Source organism: Rhinatrema bivittatum, chromosome 11 (genome assembly GCF_901001135.1).
Source record: "Rhinatrema bivittatum chromosome 11, aRhiBiv1.1, whole genome shotgun sequence".
Taxonomy (NCBI): domain Eukaryota; kingdom Metazoa; phylum Chordata; class Amphibia; order Gymnophiona; family Rhinatrematidae; genus Rhinatrema; species Rhinatrema bivittatum.
The window spans coordinates 88816089-88832684 of NC_042625.1; the positions used below are offsets into that span (position 1 = coordinate 88816089).

The window sequence follows — 16596 nt, forward strand, 5'->3', positions numbered from 1 at the left end:
GTGTTTATTTGGCTACTGTTCCTTAGCCTTGAACGCATTATTGCAGAAAAGTGACTTATAAGATCAAATAAACAAAATTCCTTGATTAAAAGTGCACTAGGTTTAGCTCTTAAAAAAAATGGTTTGTTTTTTTTTTTTAAAGAATTTGATAAGCTATAAAGAATAACTGACGGCAATAGTGCCACTTTCATGTAGAGTATCATCATCCCTACCGACCCTTGGCTCTGTTTCAGGTCTAATACAGTTCATTTGATCCCTTTAAAAAGGGTAAGCAGGAGCGAGATGAGGAATCACAGAAATCATGTATGGGATCCCACATCTCACTCTGGGTGAAATGGTTTAAGTTCTTCACTTTTGTTTTGTTAACATAAAATTAGTGTGCGCACCAAAAGCTCTCCCTCCGATGGTTAGACGCCATTGGTCTATCCATGTAATATTTTTTCAGAATTGCTATCGGTTACTGTGAAAAGAACAGCAAGAGATCATTTAGATCTGCAATCTGTAGTATTGGCTTATGCCCCAGTCGATACAGCAATAGGGATGAACACAGAATATAAGGTAAAATTATGCTCATCTGATAATTTTCTTTCCTTGAATCCTGCTAGACCCATCATTATGTATGAGATTTCCCTCCTCTGCTGCTGATGGAGAGAGCGGACACACCTCTATGACCTTACACTGGGCTATGAGGGAAGTGTGGTCCTGGCCAACACCAGGAGCCTACTACCAAAGCACTGACCACCAGAAATCCATCCTTGGCGCCTTTACTATAGGGCAGCAGAAACTGCTCCTGAGTGAGGCAAGAAGTAAAGGTGAGGAAAAAAAATTAGAAAGAGGCAGAACGAGGAGAGCCTATCAGGCTAACTCGCATGATGACAGTCTCTTAACCCATATCTCCCTGGGCAGGATCTGGCCTGGTCTAGCAGGATTCAAGGAAAGAAAATCATCAGGTAAGCATAATTTAAACCTTCCTTATCATTCTACTAGACCAGTCATTACATATGGGAGCTCCCTAACTTTCCCTTTGCTGGGGCAGGAGGGAGAAAAGGCTGTCCTCAGGAGTCCCACTCCAAAGGCAGAGTCTCCCGTGGCTTGCACATCCAACCTGCAATGCTTTGTGAAGGAACGCAGTGAGGAGCATGCAGCAGTCCTGCACATTTCAGCCAGAGAGAGTGAGGATGCTTCAGCCCATGAAGCCACTTGCGCCCCCAGAGAGTGGGTTCGCAGAACTATCAGGGCCTCCTCAACAGCCTGTAAGTGAAGACCCTGTCTCCTTAATCCACCTGGCTAAGTTGGTTTTGGATGCTGCTTTCTCTTTCCAGGTATTGACAAGACAACAAAAGCAACACAAAGTTTGTTTTTCTAAAAGCATTCGTTTCTTAGATCCTTCAACAGTGTACGGCGCGCATCCAACCAATGTAGGCATTTATCTTTTTCCCTGCAGTCCCTACTATTAAGAACTGACAGAGCAACAGATTAGTAAACATAAAAGGCAGATGCCACCCTTGGAAGAAAAGATGGCACCAGCTGAAAGTCACTGCGCCTCAGGAGACCCTGTAAGAGTCTTCCGCTCTGATATAAGTCTTGCCTAACAGATCACTCCTAAGGTAGCAGTCTTCAAGGACATCTTCCTTTATGGAGGACCATCTTAAGATCCTTAAGACTCACTAAAGGACTAACAGTCTGAATGGGGGGGGGGACGGGGACACCTGTTTAGCTCTCTCAGAGAATGCCAGACGTCCAGATGTGCTACCAACTGGGCACCTTTGAATCAGCCCCTATAGCATGAAATAGTGGCCATCTAAACCTTTAAGGAACCAAAGGCCAGACTCTTGATCAGGCCTGACTGTATGAAGTTTATAATTTGTGGTATGAGACTTCCATGCAGGGATTACCTGCTCCTATCTGCCAAAATCTGACCAGCTACATTAATGAGGCCCTTTGATCTTTTAACATGGTTGAGATAATGGCCGAGAAGTACCCTTTCTTATGCAACGGTGCCCCTTTGAGGGTCAGGCTGAGAGAGAGAGAAAGGAGCCAGGTCCTCCAATGGAACCAGACCTTGCCGGAGAAGTTTCTTTTCCCAGGAGAAGAGCAGTGGGGTCCTGCTTAGCCAGTCTGAAGCAACTAATATTACCATGGATGAACGGCCCTCTATTTTTTATTGTTTTGCCTAACAAGGCCATGGTGGGAAGACAAAATAGACTGAGCTATGGCCACAGGAAAGAGGGAGCATCTATGCCACTGGAGCCTGGCTCTGCCCCACAGCTGGAGCACACACCCATCTTGACCATCTTTCTGTTCCGTCCATACTCAGCTGACCACCATCGATCCAGAAACATTTGGAAGGCTTCTAGACTAAGATCCCTCTCTACTGGGTCCAGTCTGTTCAGACTTCCACTACAAGGCCGTTCTATAAATAGTTCCTCACCTAACTCCTGAATCTACCCTTTTTCACCCTCACACCATGACTTCTTATTTCAGAAGTTTCTTTCCACTGAAAAGAAGGTGGATTGGATTACAAACCGGTTGACTGATAGAAGACAGCGTGTAATAGTAAAGGGAACCTACTCGGAAGAGAGGAGAATAAAGATGGCTCTGATCCCTGTCTGAAGCCGGATTGGCAAGGATCCTGCTAATTTCTGCCAGCCATTTAGTTGAATTTGTACTATTTGTTCTACAAGTTTCCCCAGGAATGGAATGACTGACACTGGATGACAGTCACAGTGCCCATAACATCCCGCAATCATGCGGCCATGGGAGAAACCGCATATTTGACAGCCTGTCAACGAATCAACAGGTCTGGAACTTTCACACCTCTCAATTCAATCTTTCCAAGAAAGCTGCAGGGTGCCTGCCTTCAGTCTGTGCTCCTGATCCAGCCCCTCCCCTCACAAAATAGCCGGCAGGGAACCTTCTCCTCCTGTCCCCCTCCCCCCCCCCCCCCCCCCCGTCCCCCCCAATATCCACCCTGCCTAGAAGTGAAGGGGGGGGGTGTGAAGGAGTGGAAAGAGAAGGCAATCAGAATGTGTGAGCCCTCAAACATCTCTTAAATCCTTATCAAACCAAAGAGGATTCTGATGAAATTCCTGGATGACTTCCCTTCAGAAGAATTTCATCTTTATACAAAGGTTCTTCCACCTGGCATATGTGGCCAATCGCACACTATTTACAAAGAGCCGGCAGTGTTTCTGGAAGTCTCACAGCCAACAAAAGGGGCATTCACTTCAATTAACAGAAGCCTTGACAGACACTACTGCTGACAAGTTGCAGACTTGTATTAATTCAACCCTTTATTGTATCTGTTACCGTCTATTCAATATATGCGCACATATCTGCTGATGTTGGGAGCATTTTAGCATGCAAAAGTTCACACAATTGGAAACGAGGAATTTCTCAAGAAAACATAAAAAGGATGGCTGTACTATTGCAACTGAAAATAAAAGCAACATTTCAGTTAAATTTTGTAATATATGCCTTAACTTGATAAATTGGCTCTAGGGGGGTTGTGACTGCTTCCTTTAGGCTCCGTATGCTTACAATTAGTATTTCACAAGAGGAGGCATGGGGAAGGTGTGGTGGGTGGCTATCTTGTCTACATGGAAAAATTCCTTGGTGGTTTGCTGTTTACATGTGAAATTGTTTAACATCCTGTTGGTTGTTTATTTACCACAATAAACTTTAAATGATTAAAAAAAATTTGTTGATTTTTAACTTGATAAATTGTTGATTTTGATACAATTTTTATTTGTATATAGTTTAAACATTGTTTAAAAGCAATGTCAATGTTTTTCAATAAAAACTGACTTTTTGCAGTCAGGTGTGCATTTTTATGCAAAATTTTGAAAAAGTGTCATAATTGAAAAATCTTTGTTAAACTTTGAAAATAAAGAATTAAAAAATATATATAATTGAAAAATCTGCTGCAGGACTGTGGGCTCTAGCTTGATTTGACTTGGTCAAAGGTGATTTTTTTTTTTTTTTTTTTTTTTTTTTTTTTTTTAAAGTAAGAAGCATACCACAGCTCTTTTCAGAAAAAACCCACCACACCCACACACACACACACACACACAGAGGTGTTAGCAATTTTGGCTGCCCATTTATGAGGCCCACTTTGGCTTTTCTGGCTATACTAACTTGGATAAACTGAAGCCATTTTTTCAAATGGTTAAATATACCTCAAGACTTCCACATCTATCAGATCTCCTTTTGAAATTAAATGCCTAACTTCTTGCATCTTTAATTTATGAAAGGAAGTTTTTATTTAAATCATATACAGGAAGACCAAAAGTCCTTCACACAACATTTGCACATCTCAGCCCATGTGGAAAGGGGTTTTCATGAAAATGTAAGAGCTCTAGGGGAAAATGGAAGGAGATCTGGTGAGAGAGGCTGCCCTCTTACATGACTTGGAGGAGGAGGAGGAGGAGCTACTTGCCCAGTGACCCATGTCATTACAAGAGAATATCCATTCCTAAGACAGGAGAGGTGAATCATTCCTGATGTACTGCAGAGGTCGCAGGGATGAAAGGTGGTCCATAATAGCAACAGAAAAGCCCTTATCTATTCCTACAGGAGTCTTGGAGGCCAAAGAGACTTTGAGCTTTGCAATTTTGACCATGTGTGTTTTTGTACTGGACTTAGAAGAATGCTTATTCCAAAATTATCACATCAATTCAGCTACTGCCCATTTTGCATTTGAAAACAGTAAACTTTCATTGCCTTGGAACAACCAAATCCTCAAGGGCCTAGAAGTAATTACTTCCCCCCCCCCCCCCCCAATATGAAAAGAACCAAATGGGGCTGTGTTGGGTTTCACCTGATCTCAGCCACCCTGAAGATGTGTTCCTTTATCAAGGGAAGGCGGGTATATATAATGCCAATTAAGTAACTTGCTCAGGTTTTCAGTAAGAAGCTGAGAAGGGAAGCTAACTTGGGTCCTCAGTTTTCACTGCTTTGTGCATTAGCTTTCTCTATATGTGCATTTGATTTCAAGAAGTATGTAAACTATTAAATTATGTTTATTTCATAAAATCTAAGTTATGGCGTACTCTGCACATTATTTTTCAGTTATGCATGCTCATTTTGTTTCATTTCTGCAAGCACCTGGTCCTTTGTACCTTTGACTATAAAAGCTTTGCCTTGTACTGCCTCTCAATAAAACAAATGTTTTAATATTAACTGTTATGCATGGTTTGCAAATACAAACAACAATCTAAGCATCAGCAAAGGCTGGACTTTGAGCTTTTTATCTTTGGACATCTTGCTTTCCAATCCCTTTAATGGCATGCAATCTGTACCACAGCCAGGTGAATGACTTGCTTAAAAATCTATGCACACAACAACTGCTTCCTGTGGGTCTAAAGCCTGCTTCCCAGACAACCTAAAGGTTGTATCCAGATGGTGTCCAGAAAGATTTAAAAACACCCAAACCTATTACCACCTACAGTAAAGAAAGGAGAAGTTAATTCTAGATCGCTTTCAAAGCCAGGTCATCTATTTCTTTCAAGAAAATTAAGGACACAGAAGAGTCGCACACTTTCTCCTTTCAAATAGGCTGACACCTTCGTATTTTATTAGCACAGTGGGATTTTTTTTAACACATTTTTTTTTTAAACTGATTATTGACATGAACAGTTATGATTTTTACAGAGGTAAGTGGCACAAGCTTGTGAAACATGCCATTATTCTTTCAGCATACCTACCTAGTAAATCACCACATGTAATACGAACACTCATTTGGTTTCACATTTTGTTCCCAGCAGTCCCATCTAAAGAACATAAGAAGTTGCCATACTGGGTCAGACCAAGGGTCCATCAAGCCCAGCATCCTGTTTCCAACAGTGGCCAATCCAAGTCACAAGTACCTGGCAAATACCCAGACATTGAATAGATCCCATCCTCAACACATCAATATTTAAGCCAAACATCAGAAATTCACCTTCAGGAAAAAGATAGAACTAGATTTACTCGCTGACACTATAACGATAAACTAATCAATCTCAACTTCCCTAATGCCTCTGCATCATTTGACGCATGGGATACCAAGGTTAAGGAAATAGCAGACAATCTTAGCCTACTTCAAACAAAATCAATCCAACACTATCAGCGTTCCTCGAAACAGAAGAAACCTTGGTACAATAAAGAACTACGACGTGCAAAACTAGAGAGAAAATCTGAGAAAGTGGAGGAAAAGCCAGACATCAGAATCACTTGGAAAATATAGATCACTTCTAACAAAGCGAAGAAAGAGTACTATGCTAAACAGATTCATGGAGTCTCTAGCAACAACTGCTTCCCTATGAATGCCTGCAACGACTACGCCAATCATTTGTCAGAAAAAATAACCAGACTAAAAAATAAATTTGCTACATACCCAACCACCAGTGTACAAGAAGAAAATCATGAACCTGCTAAGTGGACTACTTTTGACAGAACATCTAGATTACAGATCACAAAAATAATTTCTAAATTAAAACCCGCAAATCACCCCCTTGACTCCTTTCCAGCCAGCTCCTTAAAACTAATACTAAGCATGATCACTCCTACAATCACATCCTTAATCTCTCATGGAAGGTCTTGTCCCAGAGCAGTGATAAAACCTATCCTAAAAAATAAATCCAGCAGCATTGACAATTGGGAAAATTATCGACCTATATCCAACCTGCCCTTTCTATCCAAAATTCTTGAAAAAGCTGTATTATCACAGCTTGAAGACTATCCAGATGACCACCGCATTTTACATCCAAACCAATTCATATTCAGAAAAAAAACAAACAACACTCAGACTTTACTCATATCCCTTACGAGCCCCATATTACGGGGATTTAATGACAAAGCTTATTTCCTGGTGCTATCTGACCTCACAGCAGCCTTCAACACTGTTGACCATACCCTTTGTAAGCCATCAGCTAAGAAAAAAATTGGAACTGATAGCAAATATTATGAAGTGGTTCACCTCCTTCCTAACAAAAAGGACATTCCAACATATCCCCTCCCACTGTCTCTTCTCCAAGCTGAACAGTCCTAACCTCTTTAGTCTTTCCTCATAGGGAAGCTGTTCCATCCCCTTATTTTGGTAGCCCTTCTCTGTACCTTCTCCATCGCAATTATATCTTTTTTGAGATGCGGCAACCAGAACTGCACACAGTATTCAAGGTGCGGTCTCACCATGGAGCGATACAGAGGCATTATGACATCCTCCATTTTATTTGCCATTCCCTAATAATTCCTAACATTCTGTCTGCCTTTTTGACTGCCGTAGCACACTGAGCCGACGATTTCAATGTAATAACTATGACACCCAGATATTTTTCCTGGATGGTAACTCCTAAACAGTTTCTTCCTCTTCCCACCCCCACACATACATGAAACCCAATAGGATATGCAGAACTATCGATCCCGTTTCACAGCCACTACCCACCTCAGTTTCCAGTCTGTCTCAACACAAAAAGAATGTATCAAATGTCTTTGTTTCAGATGGAGGCCAGTCAAAAGTTTCCCAAATCAATAACATATCAGGATTTCTTTGAACAGCAGATCATATGTCCAGTCGATCTGTTTCTAACAACTTAATCATCAGATAGAGGCTCAAAGAAGAATCTGGCAAACCTTTTTCTATCCACTTGATGAGTATTCCCTCTCTCACAACCATAAAAAAAAACCCCTTAGTATCAGAAACTGTTGATGACACCATCCCATGTTTAACAAACCTCTCTTCTCCCCAAGAAATAGCAAAGCCTTATCAAAATATATTTCTCAAAATGGAAATTATCTCCTTTCAAAACTGGATAATTTTTACACACATTACAAAGCTATGTGACGGGGTGGGTTTCACATGCAAGGGAATGTTGCGATTTAGATTTGTCCCATTTTGTACACCTTCACTAGCTCAATAAATGCCCCCATTTTATCATTTTTTTTTAACCCGCTGTCGGTAGACACACAGTCTGCTTGTTTCAAAATAATAGCCACACATGCACTTTCAGTTTGCAGTTTCTCCTGTCAGTGACAACCAATATAACCTAAATTTATGGACCACCATTTCGTGGCAACTTGTACCAAGCAGAGAGTTACCCTCTCCCAACCTTATTTAAAGCTTTTTCCATAGCACAATCAAGCAACATCTTATGCTCTCACCTTGTTAGCAAGTGCAGATAGTGCCTGACCTGTAAATAAGCAAAGGAAATTGCTCCTGCATTTGTTCGAATGACACTAAACATGCATGTCCCCAATCAGATTAGTCACTTCCTGCATCAGTTCTCAGAGACAGGATTATAAGCCTGGGTGGGAAATCCAAACCTTCCCCAAAACAGAAGATATACTGAAATCTTAGCCCCCCTGTCTAACCTATGGTTTCTCCTCCACAAAATTATCATCAATTTAACCGAAGTATTTTCTGCAGTATGGAGAGGAATTTGAGCCAACAAAGCACAATAAGATCAGTTTCAATAAATAATGCCATTATATTAATCAAACATGACACATATGACCTATGTCAGGAAAAGCTAGCCCCACTTCTCTAAATAGCATAAGCTTGGCAAGGCTAATTTTAATTTTACCTCTCCATATACATTTTAAAATAAAACTTTTCTAAGACATCTAAAATCATAAGAACATAAACATAAGACGTGCCATACTGGGTCAGACCAAGGGTCCTTAAAGCCCAGCATCCTGTGTCCAAAAGTGGCCAACCCAAGTCAAGTCACAAGTAATTGGAAAGTACCCAAACATTAAATATGTTTGGATCATATCCCTTGTTCTATGTAAACCCTTAACCCTTGTTCTGTGTAAACCGATCCGATATGGTCATTACTATGAAGGTCGGTATAAAAAAGTGTTAAATAAATAAATAAATAGATCCAAAGCTACTATTCCTTATTGAGTAATAGCAGTTTATGGACTTACGACAATCAGACTGGCTCCAAAAAACATCACAGAGTAGTTTGCATGTAACAGCGGGAAATCAATATCAACCCGTCTGTTGAAATGCTTTTGCTTCAATCTCAAATATGTTGGAGTACACAACGTATATTACACTCTTTATGACTGTCGTAAGCTTTAGAGCTCTTTTATGTAAATCCTGGAATGAGCATATCATCAAGATAGTTATAGACCCGCTACCAATGTTTTGGATTTCATTGTTAATGTCACCTTCACTGAGGCATTAGAGGTTCAAAGAGCATCTTGACAAATGAGACAATTTGTTTTTAACGGCCCCTGAAGCAGCCTTTAACTGGGCGAAACTCAGGCCTAGATTCATGCATTCACTGGACAATTGTTTTAGCAATAAACTTTTTTTTTTTTTAGGACCTTCGACATCTCTTTGTTTACATCCCCCAAGGGTAAAGTATGCAGTTCACTAATTTCTGTGAAAAGTCCATAGTTACTGAAGTCAGGAATTCAGATTGCTAGGTACATTGAGTCCCAAATATTTTACAATGCCTTCTTCCTACTTAAGGATGGAAAGCCACCACCAGTCTGATCTAGTTCAAGGACTGAGAGGTAAAGCTGTAGATTTTTCAAAGTTCATTGGTAACCCTGAAAAGCTGCCAGCCTCCTGATTCACCTCACCCGATGCCTATACCCTGTTACCTATGCACAACAGCGCAGTCCTAAGGGCAGCAAACAGACTCAGGCAATTGCCTGAGAGCAATTGCTCCTTCAGTGCTTACGAGACAGAGTTTAGCCATCATGGCGTCCTTTGTTCAGATACATACAAGCAACACTAACACACTACAGATCTCGGGATTCTGATTCTTCAGTAGAACTGGCGTTCCTTTACTTGCTTTTATCTATACTTCTGAAAAATACTTAAAATGCAATGAACTTCAAGGGTAAATGATGGATGTGGTTTTGAGCTTATCATCCATTTTTTTCTGATACACCTTTATATTTCAGATATTGAGAGTTGGGCCTTTAGTTCCTGTTTTCGTAGTTTGTTTCTGTCACCACCTTTTCAGTCATAATTATTCTTCCAAGTGGAGATACCTTTGCTCCTCTTTTATTTTTTTTTTTTTATAGGTTGAACCAAGCTTCCATTACCCATTGGTGCAACCTTTATTCCTGGTTTATACGCTTTTTCTTCTTAGCATCAACTAAACATAAACCATGTCTACAGCTCAAGGATGCTTACTCAGTTCACCACACACAACTCACCTTAACAGCACTATGAAAAGATAACCAAGTCAGCACTTACTTCCCCCAAGCACGCACAAGTTCTACCCATGCTTTAGATGCCATTTGTTCCACAATATTCAGTTACAGATAATTCTGAATTAAAAAGCAGAAATGGAAATTTGCCTACAAAATCACCCATCACCACACCAGCATTTGATGCTTTCAGTGAAACACAAAATGGACAAAAATCAAAGCAACCTGCAGCAGTGAGGGTGACACTGATACAGCATCTGCTTTACAAATTAAAAAAAAAAAAAAAGAGGTTGGGTCCCATGGGTCCCTGAATTTAATAAGCAAACACTGCCCCTGCTGGCACTGCTACACTGTCATTCTCACTCTCCCAGATTAAAAAAAAACCCAGTAACAATTAAGATTGATAGGTTTAAAAGTCCAATAGCCTGGAAAACGTGTATAGTTTTTGGCAACTGTTTAAAAGTGGAATCTAGAATGCAATGATTTTTTTTTTTACTTGCATCAATAACATTTTTTTGCTTAGAAATGCTAACTTTTTTCATTGGTATTATTTTCTTTTTAAATTATTGTTGACTTTGCAATTTCTTCCTGCTCCTGTGGTATCCAATTCAATGCTAGAGCAAGAAGTCAGACTTACAACTCACTCAGCTCCATCATTGGGCCAATTCATTCAGTTGTATTTTTCTTGTAAATCCATGATTTCGTCCTCTTTCCTCCTCCTATTACCAACACTGTTGTAATTTAAGCACAGATGCGACAATTGATCTCTTTAAGCTACTGTCTATACGTAAGCTAAGTTGCTTTCACCCAAAAAAAAAAAAAAAACAACCCACACACAAACAAAAGAATCATTCTGCCATGTTTAACCATGAACAGGTAAGCATTTGCTAAAATAAATAATTTTGCATCCTTAACAACCATCTATACTAAAGGGCAGAATTATTATGTCTCTTGGATAGAGTTTTGTGTATCGTTTCCTGACCTAGAGTTATTACTGTTATTACTGCTCCTGGACAGGAGTAATCCTGCTGTATTACAATTCCTCTTTAATAAGGCTATTGCTGCCATGTAAAACCCATAATCAATAAGCCTAATACAGATGTACTGTGTTGTGCTATTAGGCATCCTGGCTAGAATACTGATTGTTCTGCAATTTTATTATTCCTTATGGGCTAAAATATTCCTGAAGTGTTATTACTCTTAATGGATGGACTACTACTGATATAATATCCCTCCTGGACAGGGGCATAACTGCTGTACCAAAATCATTGATCAACAAGGTTATTTACTGCTGTTTTGTATTATTCTTTTTTCCCTGTTTCTGAATAAAGAGACTCGAACTTTACAATAAATGGGGAAAGGGATATTAAACAATTAGGAAAAAAAAAGCAAACGTTTAAGGATCAGACAATAAGCACCTGAAGCAGCAGAAAGCTGGATTCAAGGCAATTTTAATAGAGAATTTAAAAATTCCTAGCTGCTAGTAACATTTATAGGAATAGGTAGGACATGCACAATCAAGATAATGGACAAATGTACTTTACAATTTATTTTTTTTTACGTCTCCCTCAGTGCTGCTTCATGAGTAGCAACGCCACCAGAATCTCTCTTTAGTCGGCAGATTCTACTTGCAGATATTTATATTGCATCTGAACACTATGTGCTTCATTTTGAAAAAAAAAAAAAAAAAAAAGATTATATATATATATATATAGTGTGTGTGGAAAAAAATTGCTAAGATGCAGTGTACATTCTTTCTTTCCACCAGACCGTTAAAAAAAAAACCAGCAGTTAAGTAATCAACTGGAAAACAGCTTTCACCACTCCCTGCTGCTTTCACACTGGTCACAACAGACGTGTCACACAAGAGAAGTTTAAAAAAATATCGAGTGTAATTGCTGTGTTAGACCATTTGGATACATAGAAATAAGAACCAAGCTGGAAGGTACACCTTTTTAATACTAATTTCTATAGCACTACTGGTCACATGCAGCATTACACTGCCCTGATGAAGAAAGCATAGCTCTCAAACACCAGCCACAAATGTATTAAATTAGTCCCCATAAAAAGGCTTCACCCTCAGCTTGCCTAGCTGACCTTTATTTCTAGGTAACTACATTTGAAAGCATATTAAGATTTTTAATTAATTCTTCAGGAACCCACTTCTCTCTGCTGGAGGATACAGGGGAAGGAAGTGGAAAGTTTTGTTGTTTCTTTAATCCGAACTATAATCCACTAAGTCATTTAATTAAGACTCTTGAGTTTACGGCAGAAATGAGCCCTCGAGCACCAGAGAATTCAAGGCGCCCCATGGCGTCTCTGCCAAAAGTAGGGCAAGGAACAAAGGTCACCAAATACACGAATGGCTTTTCCAGCCCGATCTGGGGTGGGGTGGGGTAGGGTAGGGTGAGCCTGCCCGCTAAAAAGCAGCGCACAGTGCCTCCCCCACCCGCAAAGCTGCAGACACAAGCTCGGCCAACTTGTTGCAACAGCTGAAGGTGCCAAAAAGCACTGCCTGGAGCTCAGGGCCGGAGGTTTGCAAGGCAGGACTCGTGACCTTGGGCAAGTCACTTCACCCCGCGCGCCCTCTGGGGACAGGGAACTGGCCACAGTGTAGATCACAGTAAGAAGCGCTATCCCACCCCCCCCCCCCTTCTTGGGCAGATTTCGAGTGCCCTAATCCCTTTCACTGCCTCGGAGGACAAAGATACGATAATAGAAATTAGACATAACTTCAACCGCAGGGGGACTTTGTTTTTTCCTCTTCAATTAATAAACCAGAATGATTTACTGCCCTCGCACACTTTTTGGAAGAATCTGCAGTATTGCAGTTTGCATTGCAGCCAGCGATATCGCCCTGGGGAACCCCCCCCCTCTCTCTCTGCTGCTGCTCTGGGGAGCTGGGTCTCCTCGTCACCTGCAATCCCTAAACCTTCTGCAGAATATTCGGTCCCAGTTCAGGGGAAGAAACTCGAAAGAAGAGCCGTGGGCCAACGCACTCTTCAAAGCGGTACAACCGGGAGAAGGAAATCCTCCATAGCACCTTCCCCCGGTTTCTTATCGTGAACCTTCCCTACGGCGCACCACAGGTGACTTTCAGGCTTCCACGAGCAGCCACCTCCCTCCAGGGACGGGGGGAGGGGGGCGAAGAGCAGGGGCCAGAAAGTTTGCACCCCCCAACCTGGATCTGGCCGCATCGCTTCCACAGGTTCCGGGACAAGGCTGCTGCTGCTGCCCGCCCCGAATGCACCGTCCCCACGCCCTCTCCCCAGGCACAACGGCGAAGCCCCAGGAAAGAGCGGAGCCTCCGAACCCCTTGCAGGGCTGCTCCAGGGTCCCCGCCCGCCCGCCCGCCACACTCTTCTCACCTCCGGGTCATGGTGGACCAGCTGCATGTTGGGCCAGGGATCGGCGAGCTGTGCGAGCGGCATGCTGCTGCTGCGGGTGCGGGTGGCGCACAGACGGTGCCGGGGACCGCGGGCTTCCCTTCGGCAGCCCAACTTCCTTCTCGGCGGCAGACGCGAGCCTCCTCCCAGCCCGTTTGAGCCGCAGTCCTCCCTCCAGGCAGGAGGCGCCTCCGTCCCCGCTCGCTCGCTGCGCAGCGCGAGCCGCGACTGACGGGCGCCACCGACCGGCCGCCGCCTCTTTGCCTGGCCCGAACGCACACTAGCTGACAGCGCGGCGCGTGCCGCAGTCTGCGCACCCCATTGGCCAGGCACTGGCCGCGGGGGTGCGCGTGGCGGCCGCGCTCCAGATGGGAACCCGGGGGGGGGGGGGAGGAGGCCGAGCGCTTCCCTTTCTCCTGCGGGGGGGGGCGCCGAGGTTCGAGCGGGAAGCCTGAGCGTGGCAGGGAGGGGCCGCGGTTACCATCTTGGAAGTCTCACCTTTATTGGCACGTGTGAGCCTCGTCCGGCCCCGGGGCATGGGGGTTCGCCTTCAGTAGCGGAGCTGAGGCTTAACTCGCTCCTCACAGGCCTCCCGTGGATTCTCTGAAGGGGAGGGGAATGGCGCACGTTCGGGGCCCAGTGGTCTCCAGAAAGAAATAAGTTGATCATTTGAAGAATGAAACTATAAAATTCACATCTCTTCAAAAATAAAAGAAGGATTTCATAAATTACATGTAATCAAACACCTAAAACCTCTGCTTCACCCCCATGATTTCAAAACCGTCCTTCAAACCCTAATCTTCTCTGGTCTGGACTATTGCAATTCTCTACTAATTGGCTTACCTAAATCATCCCTAAGACCCTTACAACTTCTTCAGAATGCTGCTGCCAGAGTTCTGACGGGTAAAAGAAAATTTGATCATATCACACCCGTACTCAAGCAATTACAATGGCTCACAATTGAACAAAGAATCGAATTTAAGATCCTCTCAACTTTACAGAAAGCAATATACAAAGCAGACTACACCGCACTTGATGACATCATTCATATCCAGTATTCTCCACGCACAACAAGATCAACTAGTAAACTACAGCTAGTGATTCCATCACTCCCTCATGCTAAACTCTCTTCCACCAGAAACAGAGCCATTTCTATCATTGGCCCAAAACTATGGAACTCTTTACCTCAGTTCCTCGCCTCTCAAGAAAACCCAAAATCTTTCAAGAAAGAACTAAAAGCCTGGCTACTCTGCCAATCTCATACTGACAGCCTGCTCAACAATCTCAAAACGTAATCCCACAGCTTCCCATATTTTGTCATTTATTCCCCCCCTCTGTCTAATCATCCTGTTTCCTACAGATATCTAATACTATTTTATCATTATACTTGATCTCTGTCTACTCAATGTACCTTTCCTTTGGTACACCTTATCTGGTTTATTTTCAATGTGCCTATCCTTTGGGATAGCTTGCCTTGTCCATATGTTTGACATGACAGTTCTCAGATTGTTAATTGTTGTTTTTTCTTCAATGTTCAATAGTTTTATGTAACAGGTTGTTATAATTGTAAACCGGAGTGAAGGCTACTCTGCTCTACCTCGGTATATAAAAAAAATGCTAAATAAATAAATAAATAAATAATCTAGTAGCAGTGATTAAATGCTGGTTCTTCAAAAGTTTGCCCAATTTTAAAGCAGGCATGGGCATTAACTGACGGCACAAGGCAGTGGCAGTAGAGAGAGGAGGCAGGGATCAGGAGTGAGTTCACAAGGCTCATGGGGGGCCACAGCAGCCATAGATTTTCAAAATGTGAAGTTTGGCAAATGGTTGTGCATTGCAGGATTAGCTCAGCTGGCCCAAGAACCTTGAAAATATAGTGCTGGCTAGGCTGATGAGGCAGCGTGCTGGGTACTAGGTGGGGGAGTGGGAGGCAGCACAATTTTGTTGGTTCACCCAGCCCCAGAGGCAACCTGATTTAAGGAGATACCCCTCATTCCCACCCAGAAACAGCCCCAATTCAAGGGGAACCAGCCATGTCGACCTCAGAGCCAGTCAAAAACTCATTCCTGGCTTTGCTATTGTAAGGATCTAGCCATGGAAAAGGTTGTGGACATTGTGCGATGGCTGGGGACTCCCGCCCTCTTGGAACCTGTGAATGCCGTCTGTGGAGTATCTCCAGCCTCTGAAGAACTGAGGTTGGATTAAGGAACTGTGTCTTCCAAAAGTTCAAAGGACCAGTCCTTATACTATTTATTTAAATATGTTTGGTTTATATTAGCTGCCTGGGTAAAATATATTAAGACAAAAATTTAGTTTTCAGTTGTTGCACAAGTTTGCTTAATTAAGATCTAATTTATTCAGGCCCGGATTTAGGAATAGGCAACATAGACAATGGCTTCGTGTGCCAAATTCTGAAGGCACCAAATACCCAGGCCAAAGAGGAGTGCAACTGTGCCAAGGAGGTGCCAGCTCCCACCATTCATTTCAAAGGGGCGCTGCTATGGCACTCTGGGGGAGGGAGTTGGGGGGAAAGGACTCCCCTAACTTTCTTTTCTCTAGGGTCTTCCATCCCCCACTCTACACCCTGCCTATGGGTGCAAAACTCCTAAATCTGGCCCTGGATTTACTAAGGCTTTTCCCCATTCTCTGTCACCTTGCACAGACAAAATGTTAACTAGTGTCCTTTCTGTCTTAAATCATTATTTTCTGTTCTTCCATGCTTGCTGATTTCCATTGTATATATGCTTTTATGTATGTTAATATGCATTCGTTTAACCATTTTCCCTTGCCGGGCAGGGAAGCCAAATCCAAGACACAAAGCAGAAAACTAAAATGAAAACACTGAGCAAAATGCTTCCTTTATTACACAAGACTAGTTCCTCTTCCATTTATTCTGACTTGAAGGATAAATCTGAGCCTTGGAAGACAGGTCCAGTCAGCAACTGGAATGTGAAAAATGTTGGAGTCCAGACAGTCAGATAATGGAACCCAGAAGATCAGCAAAATGCGCAGCAATTCTCCCTGGCAGAGTGCAAAAGATCTAGAAAAAAAATGCTAG

The 16596-nt window shown here is 42.5% G+C and overlaps 1 protein-coding gene across 5 annotated transcripts in view; it reads right to left on the reverse strand.

Annotated features, from left to right (window-relative positions):
• The window catches only part of RPS6KA1 (ribosomal protein S6 kinase A1), a 115080-nt gene extending 101135 nt beyond the window's left edge, over nt 1-13945 (reverse strand). For 2 of the 5 annotated variants that reach the window (XM_029571932.1, XM_029571931.1), the window contains exon 1: nt 13521-13942. In XM_029571932.1, the coding sequence (XP_029427792.1) occupies nt 13521-13583 (63 nt within the window). In that variant the 5' untranslated portion in view covers nt 13584-13942. Of the gene's footprint in view, nt 1-13520 lie in introns of all 5 variants that reach the window. The other 3 variants (XM_029571928.1, XM_029571927.1, XM_029571929.1) reach the window with 3 other exon arrangements.
• Nucleotides 13946-16596: the final 2651 nt, after the last annotated feature.